This window comes from Doryrhamphus excisus, linkage group LG18, assembly GCF_037039965.1.
Source record: "Doryrhamphus excisus strain RoL-2023G ecotype Guam linkage group LG18, RoL_Dexc_Guam_v1.1, whole genome shotgun sequence".
Classification (NCBI taxonomy): domain Eukaryota; kingdom Metazoa; phylum Chordata; class Actinopteri; order Syngnathiformes; family Syngnathidae; genus Doryrhamphus; species Doryrhamphus excisus.
In genome coordinates, this window is record NC_136374.1 from 2455115 (window position 1) to 2474026 (window position 18912).

The following is an 18912-nucleotide window of genomic DNA, read 5'->3' on the forward strand; positions in this document are numbered from 1 at the left end:
TTAAAATAAAATAAAAACAAATAAAGACAAATTAAATAAAAATAAAAAATAACAATTAAAACTAAATTAAGTTAAATTACATTAAAAACTACATTTTTACTGCCTCATCATACCTGTGATTCCTGTGATATATGGAATATTTTTTTAAATTTAATTTAATTATATTTCAATGTATTTTACTACATGTAATTATATTTTTTATTTTATTAAATTCTATTTAATTTTCCTGCTGTAAAAATTATTACATTATTGTTTATTATTATATTTAATTAAATTCTATTTAATTTGCCTGCTTTGAAAATATGTCTCAAATTATTTTATAAAATAAATAAAATATATATGAACTCACCACTCCTGGACAAGACATTTTGTGTGTTTGAATCTGTAAAGAGAAATATTGTAAAGATAATATAGCGCTGCTAGGAAAACATTGATCCATTACACACGACTGCATGCACATCACGTCCAGGGAAGACTGCAGCAGCTTTTACACACACACACACACACACACACACACACACACACACACACACACACACTTAGCCTTACCCTGTCCTTCACCACAGTCATAAAAGGAGCCGAGAGGAAGGTCTTGATCATGAGCTAGATATCATCTCCTGCAATATAATATCACAGCATAATGAAAATAACTGTCATCATCTCTTGATGGCAAAGGCAAAAGGCTTTCTCTCTTTGAACGCGGTGGCATAAGCAAGACCTCTCGCTAGATATTTATATTTATATTTATATTTACCTGTGATTGTCTGGCAACCACCCCATGATGTATACGCTGCCTTTCACCCAAGCTGGGATAGGCTCCAGCATATCCCCACCACCCTAATGAGGACAAGTGGCATAGAAAATTAATCAACAAATATATTTGTTTACATTGTTGTATTTACATATACAATATTCATTCATTCGTTCATTCATTCATTGAATGAGGCTGAGGCGGGGTACACGCTGGACTGGTGGCCAGCCAATCACAGGGCACATATAGACAAACAACCATTCACACTCACATTCATACCTATATGGACAATTTGGAGTGGCTAATTAACCTAGCATGTTTTTGGAATGTGGGAGGAAACCGGAGGAGAACATGCAAACTCCACACAGAGATGGCCGAGGGTGGAATTGAACACGGGTCTCCTAGCTGTAAGGTCTGCGCGCTAACCACTTGACCACCGTGCAGCCCATATACAATATATATTTTATATATACGTATCCTCACGAGGGTCGCGAGGGTGCTGGAGCCTATCCCAGCTGTCTTCGGGGCGAGAGGCGGGGTACACCCTGGACTGGTGGCCAGCCAATCACAGGGCACATATAGACAAACAACCATTCACACTCACATTCATACCTATATGGACAATTTGGAGTGGCTAATTAACCTAGCATGTTTTTGGAATGTGGGAGGAAACCCACGCATGCACACATGGAGAACATGCAAACTCCACACAGAGATGGCCGAGGATGGAATTGAACTCGGGTCTCCTAGCTGTGGAGCCTGTGTGCTAACCACCCGTCCACTGTGCAACCCTGGTTCAGTATATTTTTCATCAAAATAGTAGTCATGTCAAAATGTTGTGTTGCTGCTGGATGTTCACAGTATCCGAGTGATACTGTTGTGGGGGTGCTGGAGCCTATCCCAGCTGTCTTCGGGGCGAGAGGCGGGGTACACCCCGGACTGGTGGCCAGCCAATCACAGGGCACATATAGACAAACAACCATTCACACTCACATTCATACCTATGGACAATTTGGAGTGGCTAATTAACCTAGCATGTTTTTGGAATGTGGGAGGAAACCGGAGGAGAACATGCAAACTCCACACAGAGATAGCCGAGGGTGGAATTGAACACGGGTCTCCTAGCTGTAAGGTCTGTGCGCTAACCACTTGACCACCGTGCAGCCCATATACAATATATATTTTATATATACGTATCCTCACGAGGGTCACGAGGGTGCTGGAGCCTATCCCAGCTGTCTTCGGGGGAGAGGCGGGGTACACCCTGGACTGGTGGCCAGCCAATCACAGGGCACATATAGACAAACAACCATTCACACTCACATTCATACCTATGGACAATTTGGAGTCGCTAATTGGGAATGTGGGAGGAAACCGGAGTACCCGGAGAAAACCCACGCATGCACGGGTAGAACTCCACACAGAGATGGCCGAGGGTGGAATTGAACTCGGGTCTCCTAGTTGTCAGGTTTGCACGCTAACCCTTAAACATAATCAATGTATGTTATTTATATCAAATTTATATCTAATTAAAGTGTTAAAGAGCTTTATTCAAATGATAATAATGGTCAAAATGACCGGCATCATTGAGAATATCGGCAATAGTGTCCATGTATCGATTTGCAGTATCGCCCATGGAGGTGACGTCGCGCCTTCCCATCAACGGTATCACATGGTGCGTTCACGGCTCCGCAAAGACCGCAGACTGCCTTGCTTGTGCTGCTGCTCGCTCACTTTCCCCCCCAGTCGTCATGGACTCGATGCAGCAGCGGTCAGGAAGACTAAGACTGGACGGGCTGGTCCACGAGTGGCTCACACGAGAAGACGAATAAAAGACCCGGGACCGGCCGAGCGAAAGACCCCCCCGTGAAAGGTAAACCACGAGTGGGTGCGACACTTGGAGGGTGTTTTCACGGGACGGGAGTGTTTATCGCAAGAGCTTGATGCTAATGCTGACGGTGCAATTTTGAGTTTTTTTTTTTTTTTTCCTGCTGAGTGGCATCAACTTTTTGGCCGTGACGTGATGATGCAATGCACCTCCGATGATGCTGCAAAATCCTATGTTAGAAGACAATGACATCATCAGTGCAACAGTGATGATTGACAGCACGGAATCGAGGGGCAAAGTGACCTGCAGCTAAAATATGGTCATAAAATACATATTATTATTATTATTACGCTATTTTATTTATTTATGATTTTAATTATTGTTTTGTAAAAAAAAAAAAAAACTTCCACCCTCGGCCACAAAAGAAAGAATGAATGAATGAAAAATAATAATAATAATAATAATAATAACAAAAAAGGGCTGCACGGCGGATGAGTGGTTAGCGCACAGCCCTCACAGCTAGGAGACCCGAGTTCAATTCCACCCTCAGCCATCTCTGTGTGGAGTTTGCATGTTCTCCCCGTGCATGCGTGGGTTTTCTCCGGTTATTCCGGTTTCCTCCCACATTCCCAAAAAACATGCTAGGTTAATTAGCGACTCCAAATTGTCCATAGGTATGAATGTGAGTGTGAATGGTTGTTTGTCTATATGTGCCCTGTGATTGGCTGGCCACCAGTCCGGGGTGTACCCCGCCTCTCGCCCAAAAACAGCTGGGATAGGCTCCAGCACCCCCCACGACCCTCGTGAGAATAAGCGGTAGAAAATGAATGAATGAATGATTCGGTTGAGCTGGTTTCATAATTATACCTTTTGAGTGTTAAGTTGGTGTGTGATGAAAACCCACGCATGCACGGGGAGAACATGCAAACTCCACACAGAGATGGCAGAGAGTGGAATTGAACCCAGGTCTCCTAGCTGTGAGACCGCCATGCCGCCCTAAAAACAAGCAATTAGCTAAAAATGTCATCCAATACTTCTCTACAAGAGAGGAGAAATATGATCTCAGGGAAGAAGTACATTTGAAACACTTCTATGCTAGGACTACGTTATGCTAGCCATAGCATTTCAGTATGTGGAATCAAACTATGGAATGGACTGAGTAAGGAAATCAAACAATGCACAACGATGAGCCAATTCAAGAAACAATACAAGCAGTTGATGTTTGCTAAATACAAGGATGAAGAGTCTTGAACCAGTCATGATGTGCTATATATATCACTATATTGACACTTACTATGGTACCCATTATGGCATTGGATGCTCATATCACCCAGTACTTTGGTACAAGACAAAAAATAAAAAAATTGAAAAAATTTTTAAAAACTAAAACAAAATTTATAAAAATTAATAAAATAAATTTATGAATAAAATAAATTTTATTTCACTATATTGACACTTACTATGGTACCCATTATGACATTGGATGCTCATATCACAGAGTACTTCCGTACGAAGTACATTATTAAAAAAAAACAACAACCTTAAACTGTATTATGGAAAGCAGGAAGTGAACAAATGTAACAGTTACTGATTGTAAAAGTACCAGATGGAGGGGTAGGATTTAATAAGCTTTGCTTCTTTAATGATGCTCATATCATCTTGTACTTTGGTACGAGGTGCATTATTAAAAATAAAAATAAAAATAAAAATAAAAATAAAAATAAACTGTATTATGTATGTATGTAACAGTTAGTGATTGTAAAAGTACCAGATGGAGGGGTAGGATTTAATAAGCTTTGCTTCTTCCTACTCCTTTTGGACATGTGGAACTGTGAACTGATTATGGGATGCACTCAATTGTAATCTGATGCATGTTCAAATGAAATGAAACCATTAGCATTAGCAATATTCTCTAATATGAGATCTTCATGTCACATGTCTAACTGATCCAATGACTGTACCCCAGCAGCTTCCTGGGTTGACCGACACAATGACGAGATCTTTCCTGACTCACCAGTCCGTACTGAGAAGCGTCGTCTTCCTCGCTCTGCTGTCCTCGCCGCCAGTCCTCGGACAGTCGCTGGGAGCCCCCCTGGACTGCCAAAGGACGTGCGTGTGCGCCAGCAACATCATCAGCTGCTCCAAAGTCAATCTCACCAACGTGCCGGTCCCGCTTCCAAAGTACACGTCGGTGCTGGACCTCAGCTTCAACTCCATCAGCAGACTGCGAGCCGAGTGGACGCCCGTCTCGCTGGGAGAACTTCACACCTTACTGCTCAGCCACAACGGGCTCTCTTTCCTGTCCTCTGAGGCGTTTGTGTACGTGACCGCGGTGCGTTACCTGGACCTGTCTTCCAACGAGCTCCGCCAGCTGGACGAGTTCATATTCGAGCCCCTGGAGAAACTGGAGGTGCTGCTGCTTTATAAGAACTGCATCTCGCAGATCGATCGCTCCGCCTTCTCGGGTCTGGCCAGCCTACAGAAGCTCTACCTGAGCCAGAATCAGATCTCACGCTTCCCCTTGGAGCTGGTGAAGGAGCGGACGCGCGTGGAGACGCTCATGCTGCTGGACGTCTCCTCCAACAAAATCAAAACGCTGGCATTCCACGATCTTCAAGCTCTGCCCGCCTGGATCAAAAATGGTCTGTACTTCCACAACAACCCCCTCCCGTGTAGCTGCGATCTCTTCGACGTGGTGGCACGCTGGCACCTCAAAGATCTCAGCTCGGTTGTGGACTTCAAGGCTGAGCACACGTGCGTCCTCGCCGTTACGCCCAAACGAAAAGTGGCCACCCTGGACTTGGACAAAGCCTACTTGAACTGCAGCGAGGTTAAGACCATGGACCGAGAAGCCTATCTGGAGCAGTTCCTGGTGCTGGACTGTGACACCAAGCATCGGGACATGGTGAAGACCTGGGCGCTGCCAGGGAACATGGCGGTACCGGTTGCAAACAAGACCGCTTTAATGCTTCCAGATGGAAACCTAAAGCTTGGACCCCTCAAGGAAGACGACTCAGGCGTGTACACCTGCTACGCCGTCGGGGACTCCGTCAACGAGACCCTGTATGTCACCGTGGTGGTCTTTAATACAACCATGGATGGCAGCTTGGAGAATCTAAAGACGGCTTACACCACCCTCATCGCGTGTCTTGTGAGCATTGTGATGGTTTTCATCTACCTCTACCTCACTCCTTGTCGGTGCGCCTGCTGTCCGGGTCAGGATCTGGAGAAGAACGACCCAACGGGCAGCCTTCACTCCTCCACTGTCAGCATCGCCCAAGCCGACCAGGAGATGGGACACCAAAGAGGCGAGGCGGGAGGCAGAGACTTCCCTTACGACACCAAGGACTTGCTGGAGCAGAACGGGAGGTTGAACCCCTTGGGTGACGATGAGGAGTGGAAGCGGGGAGACGAGACCAGGAGGCCATCTGTCAGCTCTGTGAGCTCAGACACGCCCATGGTGGTCTAAGAACCTGGGGACAAAACTATAGAAACGTAACGACACAGCCGTATAGATTTACTACGCACTGGAAACTGGTCTGGGGCTGCATGAGTGCTGCTGGCACGAGGGAGCTGCGGTTTATTGAGGGAAGATAAATTCCGTGATCACTTTGTGTCATCAAGGAGTGGAAGAGGATTCCAGTAACAAGAGGGGCCGGCGCCAGTTGGTGCCAAAGATTTGGAATTATGTTCACTCGGCATGTTGCCGGAAATTTGGCGCCACAGCAAGCCACTACGCGCAATCTTTGGTGTCAACTGGGACCAACTGGCGCCGGCCCAGTGGACTCCTAGCAACTTTATTATGGCAAAATAATTACATTTAAATTACGCCAAATTATGGCAGAATAATTTAATTTAATTTAATTTAATTTAATTTAATTTAATTTAATTTAATTTAATTTAATTTAATTTAATTTAATTTAATTTAATTTAATTTAATTTAATTTAATTTAATTTAATTTAACTTAAAAGCAGAATTCAATATTAATAAATAAAATAATACAGCACAGAGAACCTGTTTATGACCTTCTAAAAACGCTTTTTAAACATTATTAGAGATGGGATTAAAATTAAATTAAAATTTAATTAAATTAAAATTTAATTAAAATAAAATTTAATTAAAATTAAATTTTATTAAATTAAAATTTAATTAAAATAAAATTTTATTAAAATAAAATTTTATTAAATTAAAATTTAATTAAATTAAAATGAAATTAAATTAAAATTTAATTAAAATTAAATTTAATTAAATAAAAAAATGAATTACTTAAATTAATTATATTATTAATTATATTATTATTATTAATTATTAATTTATGACCTTCTAAAAACGCTTTTTAAACATTATTAGAGATGGGATTAAAATTAAATTAAAATTAAAATTTAATTGCTTAAATTAATTATATTATTTATTATTATTATTAATTATATTATTAATATTAATTATTAATTTATGACCTTCTAAAAACGCTTTTTAAACATTATTAGAGATGGGATTAAAGTTAAATTAAAAATTTTAATTAAATTAAATTAAATAATTAATTAACTTAAATTAATTATATTATTAATTCTTTAAAGAAATTGGGTTTTATTTACATGAATGAATAAAATGGCGACAGGGGTGTTATTTCATGTTTACCCATCTCTAATAATGTTTAAAAAGCGTTTTTAGAAGGTCATAAACAGGTTCTCTGTGCTGTATAATTTTATTTATTAATATTGAATTCTGCTTTTACTTTTCGTAGTCAGGCGTTCGTTAACCAATAAACTGAGGGATTAGTGTATGCTAATGTGTATTGGCAGATTTGTAGACAATACCGGCTGTGTCTTGACTCATTTTCAGTGGGTAGTAAATCTATACTGCTATAAAAGCTGTACACTGACTCCTCTAAAGAATATCCAAGTTTCATTTGTGTAGTATTGTTCCCTGAGAAGATGCGAGTGGTGTGTACTCGCTGTTGCAGAAGGGCCCCGAAAACGACTGTTTCACAACAAATTCATCAGAAGGAACAAGACTCTATTCCGGTCAACATCGATGGGGGACACGAATGAAGACGAGGGGCATGAGTGCCCAACGCTGAGCAAACGATACACCCTGATATCAATTGAACATTAGTACATGAGTAGCATTTGTGCCTGGAACTGGACAAACATGTAGAGAAAGACCTGTAGCAATTTTATTATATTCATGTGTCCTTTTTGAAAAGAGTTTAGGGTCTAACTTGGGGAAAGAATAGTCACGACAAGAAAAATTGCAGTTATAATATAGTATATAATATATAATATAACTGCAAAAAGGTTTGCCAGACCTCCGTGGTGTACCCCTGGCTGCTCGGAGCACGTGTCCGAATACAGTGCGCTTTGTTGGGCCACAGCTGGTGGCTCCCTCTGCTCTCTCCTGGTACTTAAGTCAGGTCATATTTGATTAGGACAAAATTACAGTTACATCTAAATAAAAAAATTAAAAAATCGGTATCGGTTTAAGAATCTCTAATCATCTCTAAAATATATAATTTTTCCGCTCTCCCACTGATGCATTTACGGTCGAGTGGGATTTCACACAAATTAATACTTAGGTCTCATTCCATTCCATTTTATTTCTTCATAATCTTTTTATCTTACATTAAATCCACACATAGGGCATCTTTACTGAATGTATTATTCCAATTATTAGCCAATTCAATAATGGGAGGCTAAGACAACATGAATAATGTAAATAAGACTTTGTTTTTAATAGCATGACATCATGGATATAGAAATATAGATAATAAATATATATATAGCGAGAGAAACATATATACTGTGACGTCTCTTTAATAATGATTTCATGCCTGAGATATGAAGTGACCTTGTGGCTAAGGCTAGAGGTTCCACGGCTGCTGGTATAAATAGAAGCAGTGGCAACCTTGGCGAGTGTAGCACATAGAATATTTAAGGGGTCACTCGCAAGGGATGAGCTCAGCACTGTGGTGTTTTATCTACGAGAGAAAAATACTGTTGTTCTCGAGACCTGTACAACACTGTCCGATCTATGCTGTGGACCGTCTCACGGGTTGACTATGTCTATGCGAAATGATCAAAATGTACAGTGGCGATAATATTTAACAGGTATTAAAAAGAATATGCATATATGTGTATGTTGTACTTGATGTGTCAATATGACTGGGTTGAAAAATTTGTCCTTGCTCACGGCGCAACAAAACAAAAAGACAACACATCCACGGCAAGTTGACGCGTCACATCAATGAAACAACGGCTAAACAGTAAACATAACATGTAACTTAAGACAAGCTAGGTAGTCCAGCTACAACGGAAACATCAACTAATCCATAATCAAAAATTGTTTGGTTCTGACAACCTCAACGTATTTGCAAAATAAAACGGCAAAAAGAGTACCACCAGCTACCTAGCATGCCTTGCGGCGGAAATGTACGGGTGTTTTGTTTGTATATCGACATGGTGCAGTAGCTAGTAACTTTGTGTGTCCTGTGTGTTGGCGCCTTGTGGTCTTTGGATGGCTTTATTTTGGGTTTTACAGGTTTTAACATTATTAGAGCCCTCTGGACATGAAATAACAGCCCTATATCGCCTTTATACTCCTATCACTAAATACAGTAGACATAATAACACAAAATAATACACTGGAGACATAAATAAGACTCCTTATACCTGGTGGGCGGGTCCGATGTGGCCCTTCTGAGGGTAAGTTGCTCCCTCAACACGAAAAGATATTTTGGACACATTTTGGCTAATTGGTTAAATCGCTGTTAACCGATTCTAGACATTCATAAATTGAATATTTTCAGAGTTAGAACCTAGAAACCCTGTTTACAACCTTCTAAATACGGGTTTTTAACATTATTAGAGCCCTCAAGACATGAAATAACAGCCCTATATCACCTTTACACTCCATATCACTAAATATAGTAGACATAATAACACAAAATAATACATTGGAGACATAAATAAGACTCCTGTTTGTGTGTTTTCATATAAATGTGTTTGGATGCTAGGATAGCTGAGTGGGGGACGGACAGGAAGTGATGTCAGGGGTTCAGAGTTGAGTTACAGCTGCAACAGAAGGTCGACTCAAGTGTGCCACAAAGTCATGTTGCCGGCTAAAATTTCAATGTTAAAGGAATTTGGAAATAACTGGTGGGCGGACGGGTACCCTTCTGAGGGTAAGTTGCTCCCTCAACACCAAAAGATATTTGGTGAGGGGCGATGGGGGAGATGCGGGGCTTGCTCTATCGCATCTGACAAACGGAACTTGTCTTTTTGACCTTCTTGTGTGGGAAAACTGCATCCCGGTTTTTGCTTCTCATTGTCACGGTGCATGCTGGAATTGGTGTTTGCACTCAATTAACCGCAGCTCGGCACATTGTGGGCAGCACTCGTGCAACATAGACTATGACGTGTGTTAATGTAAATAAAAGTGCATAAAAAGTTCAGTTCTATAGTATTGCCGCATATACTGTATAAATGGTGAAGTGTACTCTCTTCGGTGAGATAGTACTTGGCGTGAATCCTTAGCAGCTGCTGCATGAATGATTGAATAGGAGTCATGTTACCGTGTTTACCCACAATACAGGCCACATGCAGTATTGTTCTACGCCAGTCAGAACAGGGATTAGCATCAAATTCGTTTCAATAACGCAAGAATGAGGCATCTACCTGGACATGAAAGGACAGATCTACAAATAGAAAGACATGTCAACACCAGACTGAGGCAGATATGTCATTAGCAGAGTGTAAAGCCAATGACTGGTGCTTAGTTGTGTTTGAAAGTCATGCATTTTAAGCACCATGACTCATCCTTTCCCCCCCCCCACTTCCAGGACTCTCTCACATTGAAGGTAAAGTGAATGATACATCAAGCGCTCCCTCAGGTCTGCTGCCATCTAGTGGCAAACATTGTTAAGTTACTCTTGGATAATTGATAAATGCTCATCCTTTCACTTTATAGCAGGGGTCTCAAACTCAATTTAGTTGGGGGCCACTGGAGCTAGGGTCTGGGTGAGACTGGGCCGCATCAGGTTTTCCAAAAAAAAAAAAAAAAAAAAAAAAAAAACGCATTTATTAAAAACAGAAAAATTAATAAACTTTGCTTTGGTTTCGATTTTCTACAATAAAAGCTCTGATAAAACATTCCACTGTTCTCAAATATCTTAATTTTTATTTTTCTACACAAAATAAAATGAAAAATAAATCAAGAATAAAGAAAATCAATCAGTAATAAATAAATATAATAATAATAATAAAAACTTAAGAAACCACATATAGTTGGTGGGTAGACAAATGATTTTTTTCATATTAAAATAAACAAAGCATTATTAGAGCCCTGTAGACATGACAAAACACGACTATAGTCACATTTATACTCTTTTTATTTACAACATATTGCGCAACTGCAGGGTCTTGAGACACATGCTAACTCGCAAACTAGACAGCTAGCGACCTAAACGGTAGCCTTCAAGTTATTTCCTTTCAACTTAAATAGCCAAAAACTTACCACTTCCACACGGATAGGGAGGATAACTATTAACAGTTATTTAACCTTTAACATGAACATGAATCAAACGTAATAATTTTTTCTGGGTACATGATACCATACAGCATCCGTATCAAACTAGCACGGGCCGCACTAACATTAAACTTTCATATCAAGGCGGGGGCCTCAAATTTGTGTCCTGCGGGCCACATTTGGCCCGCGGGCCGCGTGTTTGAGACCCCTGCTTTACAGATTCAATGGACTACTTTAAGCAGACACAGTGTCAACCCGCAGCGTTGCAGTATGGAACTGCATGGAGATGAAGCATAAACACAACTTATGAACATCTGCCTAAAATGGAATTTGTTTGGAGTGAGTAAAGTGGAACGTAAGCTCAGATAAAGGTCGGGAAATATTTGGTCACTTGCACTTGTGTTCCAGTAAATCTTTGTGTACTGCGCAAAATTATTCTATCCTTTTGATCCACTGTGAGTGAAATATTGTCCTCATAATGTTATTACAGTTCACACCCAAATTCAGTATTCATACAAGTTCAGTAATATCAAAAAGGCCACCATACTATAAAGTACTGGTGTAGCTCCAATTGACAAATAAACAGCAAATCAACTTTTGTATTTACTTTGTTGTACCTGTATATTTAAAAATGATATAAGACAGCCTGTATTATGATATTATGAGTTACAAAGTACTCATTGGGAGTGTTTTGTATTGTGCTGCAGGCCAATATAAATTAAGCTGCGGGTAGTAAATGGCCTCCACATTTTACTACAAAAAAAAAAACACTGCATAAGTAGTTTCTTTATTCAGCAACAGCTGACTTTATTAAAAAAAATGCAAGCACAATGTATACGACAGGTATAAACGTGACACATTCACATGGAAGTTGTACTCACCGTGTCTTCACCTACCTTTTATGATGAATTCCCGGACTTCATTCCACTCATTGGAGTCAGTGTGGCTTAATTTTAATTTCAGCGTCACCGTTATGCAATAATGACCTGAAACACTCAATACTTTCCATGCAGGACATTCTACAACACACAATAGGATGACAGTATTAAGACACGTTTCGGCGTGTTGCCGTGCAGACCTTGCTGAAGTGTTGAGCTCACTTGAGGTGTCCGTCTCGGAATGCTGAGAAGACTGTGGAGAAAAATGTCATGACTGAAAAGTTGTCGGCTTTCTTCTGCTACATGCGGCTCATGACGGACCTCCACCGGAACGAAAGCACAAAGCAAGCCTGAAAAAAACATTTCAACAACATTGTGCTTTGTATGCAAGAAAAACATGCAATGTATCAACAACATTGTGCTTTACATGCAAGAAAAACATGCAATGTATCAACAACATTGTGCTTTACATGCAAGAAAAACATGCAATGTATCAACAACATTGTGCTTTACATGCAATGTATCAACAACATTGTGCTTTACATGCAATGTATCAACAACATTGTGCTTTACATGCAAGAAAAACATGCAATGTATCAACAACATTGTGCTTTACATGCAAGAAAAACATGCAATGTATCAACAACATTGTGCTTTACATGCAAGAAAAACATGCAATGTATCAACAACATTGTGCTTTACATGCAAGAAAAACATGCAATGTATCAACAACATTGTGCTTTACATGCAAGAAAAACATGCAATGTATCAACAACATTGCGCTTTACATGCAAGAAAAACATGCAATGTATCAACAACATTGCGCTTTACATGCAAGAAAAACATGCAATGTATCAACAACATTGCGCTTTACATGCAAGAAAAACATGCAATGTATCAACAACATTGCGCTTTACATGCAAGAAAAACATGCAATGTATCAACAACATTGCGCTTTACATGCAAGAAAAACATGCAATGTATCAACAACATTGCGCTTTACATGCAAGAAAAACATGCAATGTATCAACAACATTGCGCTTTACATGCAAGAAAAACATGCAATGTATCAACAACATTGCGCTTTACATGCAAGAAAAACATGCAATGTATCAACAACATTGCGCTTTACATGTAAGAAAAACATGCAATGTATCAACAACATTGCGCTTTACATGCAAGAAAAACATGCAATGTATCAACAACATTGCGCTTTACATGTAAGAAAAACATGCAATGTATCAACAACATTGCGCTTTACATGCAAGAAAAACATGCAATGTATCAACAACATTGTGCTTTACATGTAAGAAAAACATGCAATGTATCAACATTATGCTTCACATGTAAGAAAAACATGCAATGTATCAACATTATGCTTCACATGTAAGAAAAACATGCAATGTATCAACAACATTGTGCTTTATATGTAAGAAAAACATGCAATGTATGCATAAAGAGGTGACACTAGCATATACTTATAGCAAATACATATAGCATATACTGGACACTTCATTAGGTACACCCTTTGCTAAGATAACTGATATATATTCATTCGACAGTGTTTATAATTGTGCCTATAGACCCACAATAAGTGTCTATTTAAGTGGATTGTGCAGGTTGTGTTATCACCTGTGGTTAGGGAGTCGGTCTCTCATCCGTGATGCAGCTATCCTGGTCCCGTGTGTTGAAGACGAGGCCCGGTAAAGTCTGATGATACATATCCTCACGTGGCGCCATCAGGACAGGTTCACATTTTACATCAAGCATCACATTTCTTTCCATTCCAAGTTAATGGAGAGCAAACTCGTCTCTGATGCAGAGAGGTTCATCTTGGAAATCCAAGTATTAGCAAGTTAACTTGAATCAGCGAGGGGGGTCCCCATGAGACCCTCAAAAGCCCAAGCGGCTGAGCTGGAAACGGCATTGGAAAAAAAAAAAACCAAGGTCATTCAACAGTAAATCAGCACACGTGATCCTCGGATGTCACATTGGGTTGCAGCCAGAGCCACGTGAGACTTGTTAGAGGTTGGATAGACAAATCCCAAGAACAGATTAAAAGGTCACAAAAGTCGTCTTCCTTGTGGTTCCCACCAATGAGCAAATTTATTGAGACACAATCTTTGAAGTGCACTTTGTTTTACTCCCCACGAGCACCGGTGTTCTCCGTGTCTGCGTCCAGAGATCCTGAGTATACAGCACACACACACACGTTCCGTTTGAAAGCAAAAGAAGAAGAAACTCAGGAAATGTCCAATAAGATGGAGGTCTGCAGAGCAATCCCTCATACCTTCCTCTTGACTTTTTTTTTTTTTTTTCACAATTGAGTCCAATTGACGCCCGGTTACATAACATTTTCTGATGATTACAACATAAACAATATTTAACACAATTTAGTTGATTGGACAAAAATGGTTCATGGTCAACAAAAATAAGACACAAATAAAAGCAAGCTTGTGGTTGTTGGTGGTAATGAATACACTGGTTTTAGAATAAAATGTCAATCTTTTGTGAATTAATTATGAAAGTCAATGCTGGCTGAGACACTATGGCACCATTGCTAGTTAGCATTACTGTGTGAACACACCCAATTCGCCAAATGAGACACAAAATGGAGCTATGGCATCAAACATTTAACGTTGAAATAATATACTGATTTTAAAAAAGTATTACTAAGACTCGAGTTTTTTTTTTGTCATCAGATGTACGTGATATTATCTTAGAATTAACAATGAATTTATCGGCAAACTAAACAGTAGATGGCAGCATCTACTTCACTGCAAAAAACTGAATAGGAATAGGAAGAACACAAAGCACACGACACAGTTCGTCACAATCAGCTGGCCTCACGATGCTCCACGAATAATGACCACTACCATGTAGTCATCCTCCGATTTGGCAAACGCTCTTGCCGACTCATCCATAAACTGCTGAGAGAACTCACAAGGCGGGAAAACGTGCAGGACGCCGCTGTGCTCCTTGCCGCGGCTGCCCCCGACGGGGAGGCTGACGATGCCGGCCGCTTCCTTCTGCTTCAGGTAGGTGACCAGGTTCTTCAGCGGCCTCTCTGTCGAGTCCTTCGCCTCCTGAGCCGTCGCGTCCTTGCACTTGAGGGGCATGGCGAGGAGAACGGTGTAGCCGCTCGACCCGGCGGCTTTGATGCGACGAGAGACCTCCTCCAGCTTGGGGGTGTCCATGCGCAAGCGTTGGCTAATTTTCAGCTGCGACGCTTGGCCACCTTTGGAGCCCTGCACCAACAAGGTGGACGCCACTGCCATGTCGCCGTCCAGCAGGTGCAGCGACGTGGGGAAGGTGCTGTTCTTGAGCAGGAGCACGCCCTGCCACACTTGACCCAGCTTCTGGACAGAATGACGCCCCGAGTCCTTCCCCGCGGGGCTCTTTGGTTTGCGTTTGTGGTCCCTCTCTGAGCAGGAGGCGGGTGCAGTCGGGCTAAGCGTCCGTCTCCTCTTGTCCTGACTGTTTGGGCGAACTCTCGGCGGACGCAAGTGTTCGTGGTCGCTATCACCACCCCCGTCTTTGCTGTTCACTCCTGGGCTCTGCTCGACGGGGTTGCCGTTGCGGTGCGCAGCGTAGTCTTTGCTCTCAGGGGAGCGCTCGGGACGCCATCCGTGCTCCAAAGGACGTCTTCTGCGGCCTCCGTCTCGGCTCTGCAGCTCCCACTCGCGTTCCACCGGCCAGTTCTCACGGGAATGTCTGTCCAGGTGAGCTACGGGCAGGAAACCGGCCCCTCGGACACCCAAGCCGGACCATTTCCCAGGCGAGGAGAGATCCCGATCTCTGAAGCGAGGCGGCAACAGCGGGGATCGCTCTCGTATGGCGGAGTCAAAGCGGTGATCAAAGGGCGCAGGAACCAGTTCATAGTGGGCAAGCGGGAGCGGGGGCTGCATGTACTGCTGCTGCTGTTGCTGGTTGTAGTGGTGTTCGGTGTCCGCAAAGTCCACCCTGAGTCTCCTATCAGGGCCTCCGAGAGGGAAACCTCGCATGTGAGTGCAGGCGGCCTGAGCAGCGTCCAGACTTTCATACTGGATGTAAGCCCACACCTCACCTTTCCTGTAGTCTATAGTCCTGATGGTACCAAAGCGGTCAAACTCTTTAGCCAGTGCGCCGAGGGAAATCCATGGCCCGAGACCTCCCACCCACAGCCTGGTAGTGGGCGTAGGTTTACCGTAGCCGATTTTAACCGGGTTGTGGCCCAGTATTTTCCCCGACATTGCTACTTTCGCTCGATGGGCCATGTCCAGATTCTCAAACTTGACAAATCCATACGTGCTGCTCTGTCCGTGCACCGCCCGTTTAATGTCCACCTCTGTGATGACGCCGAACCTGTTGAACGCCCGCCTCAGGTCGCTCTCCGTCAGACTGACATCCAGGTGACCCAGAAATAACGTCCTGTTTGCCCGCTGGTCGTCCTCGGGTGAATTCTCATCTTGGAAAACAGCACCCTCCGGGAGGAAAGACGCATGGTTTCTGGCATCATAAAGGGAATAATATGCTTCTCTTTCAACGTCTGTGAGGTGAGGAAGTGGGGGCGGGGGGAGGGGGCCGAGCGCCATCTGCTGTAACCGGAAGTCTCTGTAGCCCAAACCGGAGGGGGAGAGTGGTCTCTGAGAGGGAACATGCCTGTGTCCTAAGGGGAAACCGTCTTTAGAAACAGGGGAGCGGCTTCTTCGCCGGTTCATGTAGACCGCATCCACCTTCAGAGGCCGATCAAAGAGCACCAGTCGTCCGCGGGCGTGTTTGGCCGCTCGGGCGTCCTCGGGTTTCCGAAAGTTGACGAACGCCACCCTCTCGTCGTTCTCCCGACTCATTTTGACACTGACGTTACCGAACTTTTTAAATTCGTGAAAGAGTCCGTCTTCTATCTCCTCGTCGTTTAGCTGAGAGCCCAGCTCGCTGATTTTCAGAGTCTTGTACTCACTTTCTGGGGACCGAGGGGCGCTGCGTGAGGCGGACCTGGACGAGTCCGAGGCTTGATCGCCAACACCGTGTGTTCCGGATGGAGCTCCGTAGTCGTAGCCATTAGCAGCCCGGGTGTCCGAATAGTCTCTTTTGTCGCCGGGTAAGCTTTTCCTGGATGAGGAGTTGCAATTGTTGCCGGAGGCGGCTAGCAGCTCCCCCGTTCTCCTGCTGCTAGCTAGACTTCCTCTTCGTTCTTTGCCGTCGTCTAGCAGCCGTGAGCGTTTCCTCGCTGGCGAACGTTCTCTCTCCTTCATTTCCAAACGCCAGTATTCACAAAAACGGAGGCGCGGGTTGTATTTTTTTTTTTACTTGCACAAAAACAAAGCGTAACTTTTTTTCAAGTTGAAAATGAGCCCAAAAGGACACTCACTCGACATACGCCGACGCCATATTGGAATGGCTTTACTAATTTACCGGAAGTCGCGCTGTTTGAGGATAGAAAGTTCTGATTGGCCGATAAAGTTGTCACTCATGACAAACAGGAAGTGCGTCTGCCTATCATAAACAAGGGTGCGGCTCTGACGTCTGGTCCAATGATATTTGAAAATAACAAGATAACGATTGTGACACGACATCACTTTTTCCTTTTCTTTGGCCCTGACGTGAGATCTAAGGATATTTGAAACAGAAAAACGTGTTGTCACACAGCATCACTTTCTCCTTTGGACCCTTTAAGATGTTTGTAAGATGTGTGTCGATTTGCCTCTATTCAACCTGTGCTGATTGTGATGCTTGCTGACTAGGCGCTTAAACAAAACTTCCACATAAACACTTTGTGAGAAATACAAATTGATTCTAAAAGCACAAGCGTCTTATATGTGTGTTTCCCTTCAATTCAATTATTTTTTTATGTGTATAGACACTTCTGTTTTGAAAAAAAAACATGCAAAAACATAAAACACTCAAGGGTATAAAAACTATCACCACTAGAGGGCAGCGTTCCTCCGTTTATAACTTTCAGACATTTAAAAATGATATACAGTGTATATAACTTGTAATTTAGTATCTCCTTAAATTGTTTGTTTATGTAACTAGTTTATTTATGAAGAGTAAAATAACAAGGCGCTTTGCAATAATAATACAGCACATATATAAGGTGTTATTATAATAATAAGGGGGTAAAATGTTGAGTCATGCATGTAGGCCGCCCCCATATTAAGGATTACATTGCACCGCAGCGTGCAGTTATGTTTTATTCAATCATGTTTTTATGCTTAATAATGCTCAGTACACCCCCCCCCCCATTTGAAAATTTGTATCATCTTGCTAAATTAAATGTGACCCAGTTACTTGTTGCATCACTCTGCACTATCATTTGCTATATGGGGTATTTTAAGGGGATTACGCCGCGCTCCAAAAAAATGGGGCCAGAAGCTTTGCCCTCAACGCTGGTGAGACCATCTGGTGAAGTTCCTCTGTGGAGGGTCACATGTTCCTGTGGAGAGGCAACCTGCCATGTATCGGTATTAAAAATGTGTTTAAGTCTATTTGGAATATCAATCCCACTTTCACTCAGCAAAAAAAAAAAAATACACCCGTGAAGTAAATGTTTGGAGTAGAATAGGATTCAAGAGATTTAAAATCCTGCAAGAATCCTGCCATGTTCAAAGACAGGAAGCCTTTTTGCCTTTGCCATGAGGAGGTCATGACAGTTTTTTTTTTTTTGTTCAAGGCTATGGTTTTAAACTTTTGATCAGCTGATGAACGCGTGTTCTTTCCTTTGGCATTTTAAGCATTTTAATGCTCTTAACTCTTAAATCCCGGTCCTTTTTTTTACAAGACAGTCCCTTCAGTACCGTCCATTTTGACTGATCTTTTCCAGGCACACAGAATATTATATTTTACAACTATGGTAATGGTTTAATTTCATTTGAACATGCATCAGATTACAATTGAATGCATCCCATAATCAGTTCCCAGTTCCACATGTCCAAAAGGAGTAGGAAGAAGC

General features: G+C 42.0%; 1 protein-coding gene, 2 long non-coding RNA genes and 1 pseudogene across 4 annotated transcripts in view; 1 reads left to right on the top strand and 3 right to left on the bottom strand.

The window, feature by feature from the left end:
* Nucleotides 1-6343, bottom strand: part of LOC144902067 (uncharacterized) — a 13623-nt gene extending 7280 nt beyond the window's left edge. The window contains exons 1-4 of the long non-coding RNA XR_013630314.1: nt 4594-6343; nt 755-837; nt 550-617; nt 350-382 (exon numbers count right to left, since the gene is read on the bottom strand). This is a non-coding gene — a long non-coding RNA (uncharacterized LOC144902067). The remainder of the gene's footprint in view (nt 1-349; nt 383-549; nt 618-754; nt 838-4593) is intronic.
* On the top strand, nt 2461-6232 carry LOC131106200 (amphoterin-induced protein 1-like). 2 transcript variants are annotated; one of them, XM_058055049.2, is made up of 2 exons: nt 2461-2624; nt 4546-6232. In XM_058055049.2, exon 2 carries the CDS (start codon nt 4570-4572, stop codon nt 6046-6048), a length of 1479 nt encoding a protein of 492 aa, XP_057911032.2. In that variant the 5' UTR covers nt 2461-2624; nt 4546-4569; the 3' UTR covers nt 6049-6232. The 2 variants fall into 2 exon arrangements, with proteins under 2 accessions (XP_057911032.2, XP_057911033.2); XM_058055050.2 differs by having other exon boundaries at nt 4549-6232.
* Nucleotides 6344-11916: 5573 nt separating the features above from the next.
* Nucleotides 11917-12408, bottom strand: LOC131106561 (uncharacterized). The gene is made up of 2 exons (XR_013630306.1): nt 12204-12408; nt 11917-12122 (listed from the first exon to the last, which is right to left on the bottom strand). It is a non-coding gene; the product is annotated as an uncharacterized LOC131106561 (long non-coding RNA).
* A 1645-nt stretch (nt 12409-14053) lies between these two features.
* On the bottom strand, nt 14054-17394 carry LOC144894382 (RNA-binding protein 15 pseudogene; annotated as a pseudogene).
* Nucleotides 17395-18912: the final 1518 nt, after the last annotated feature.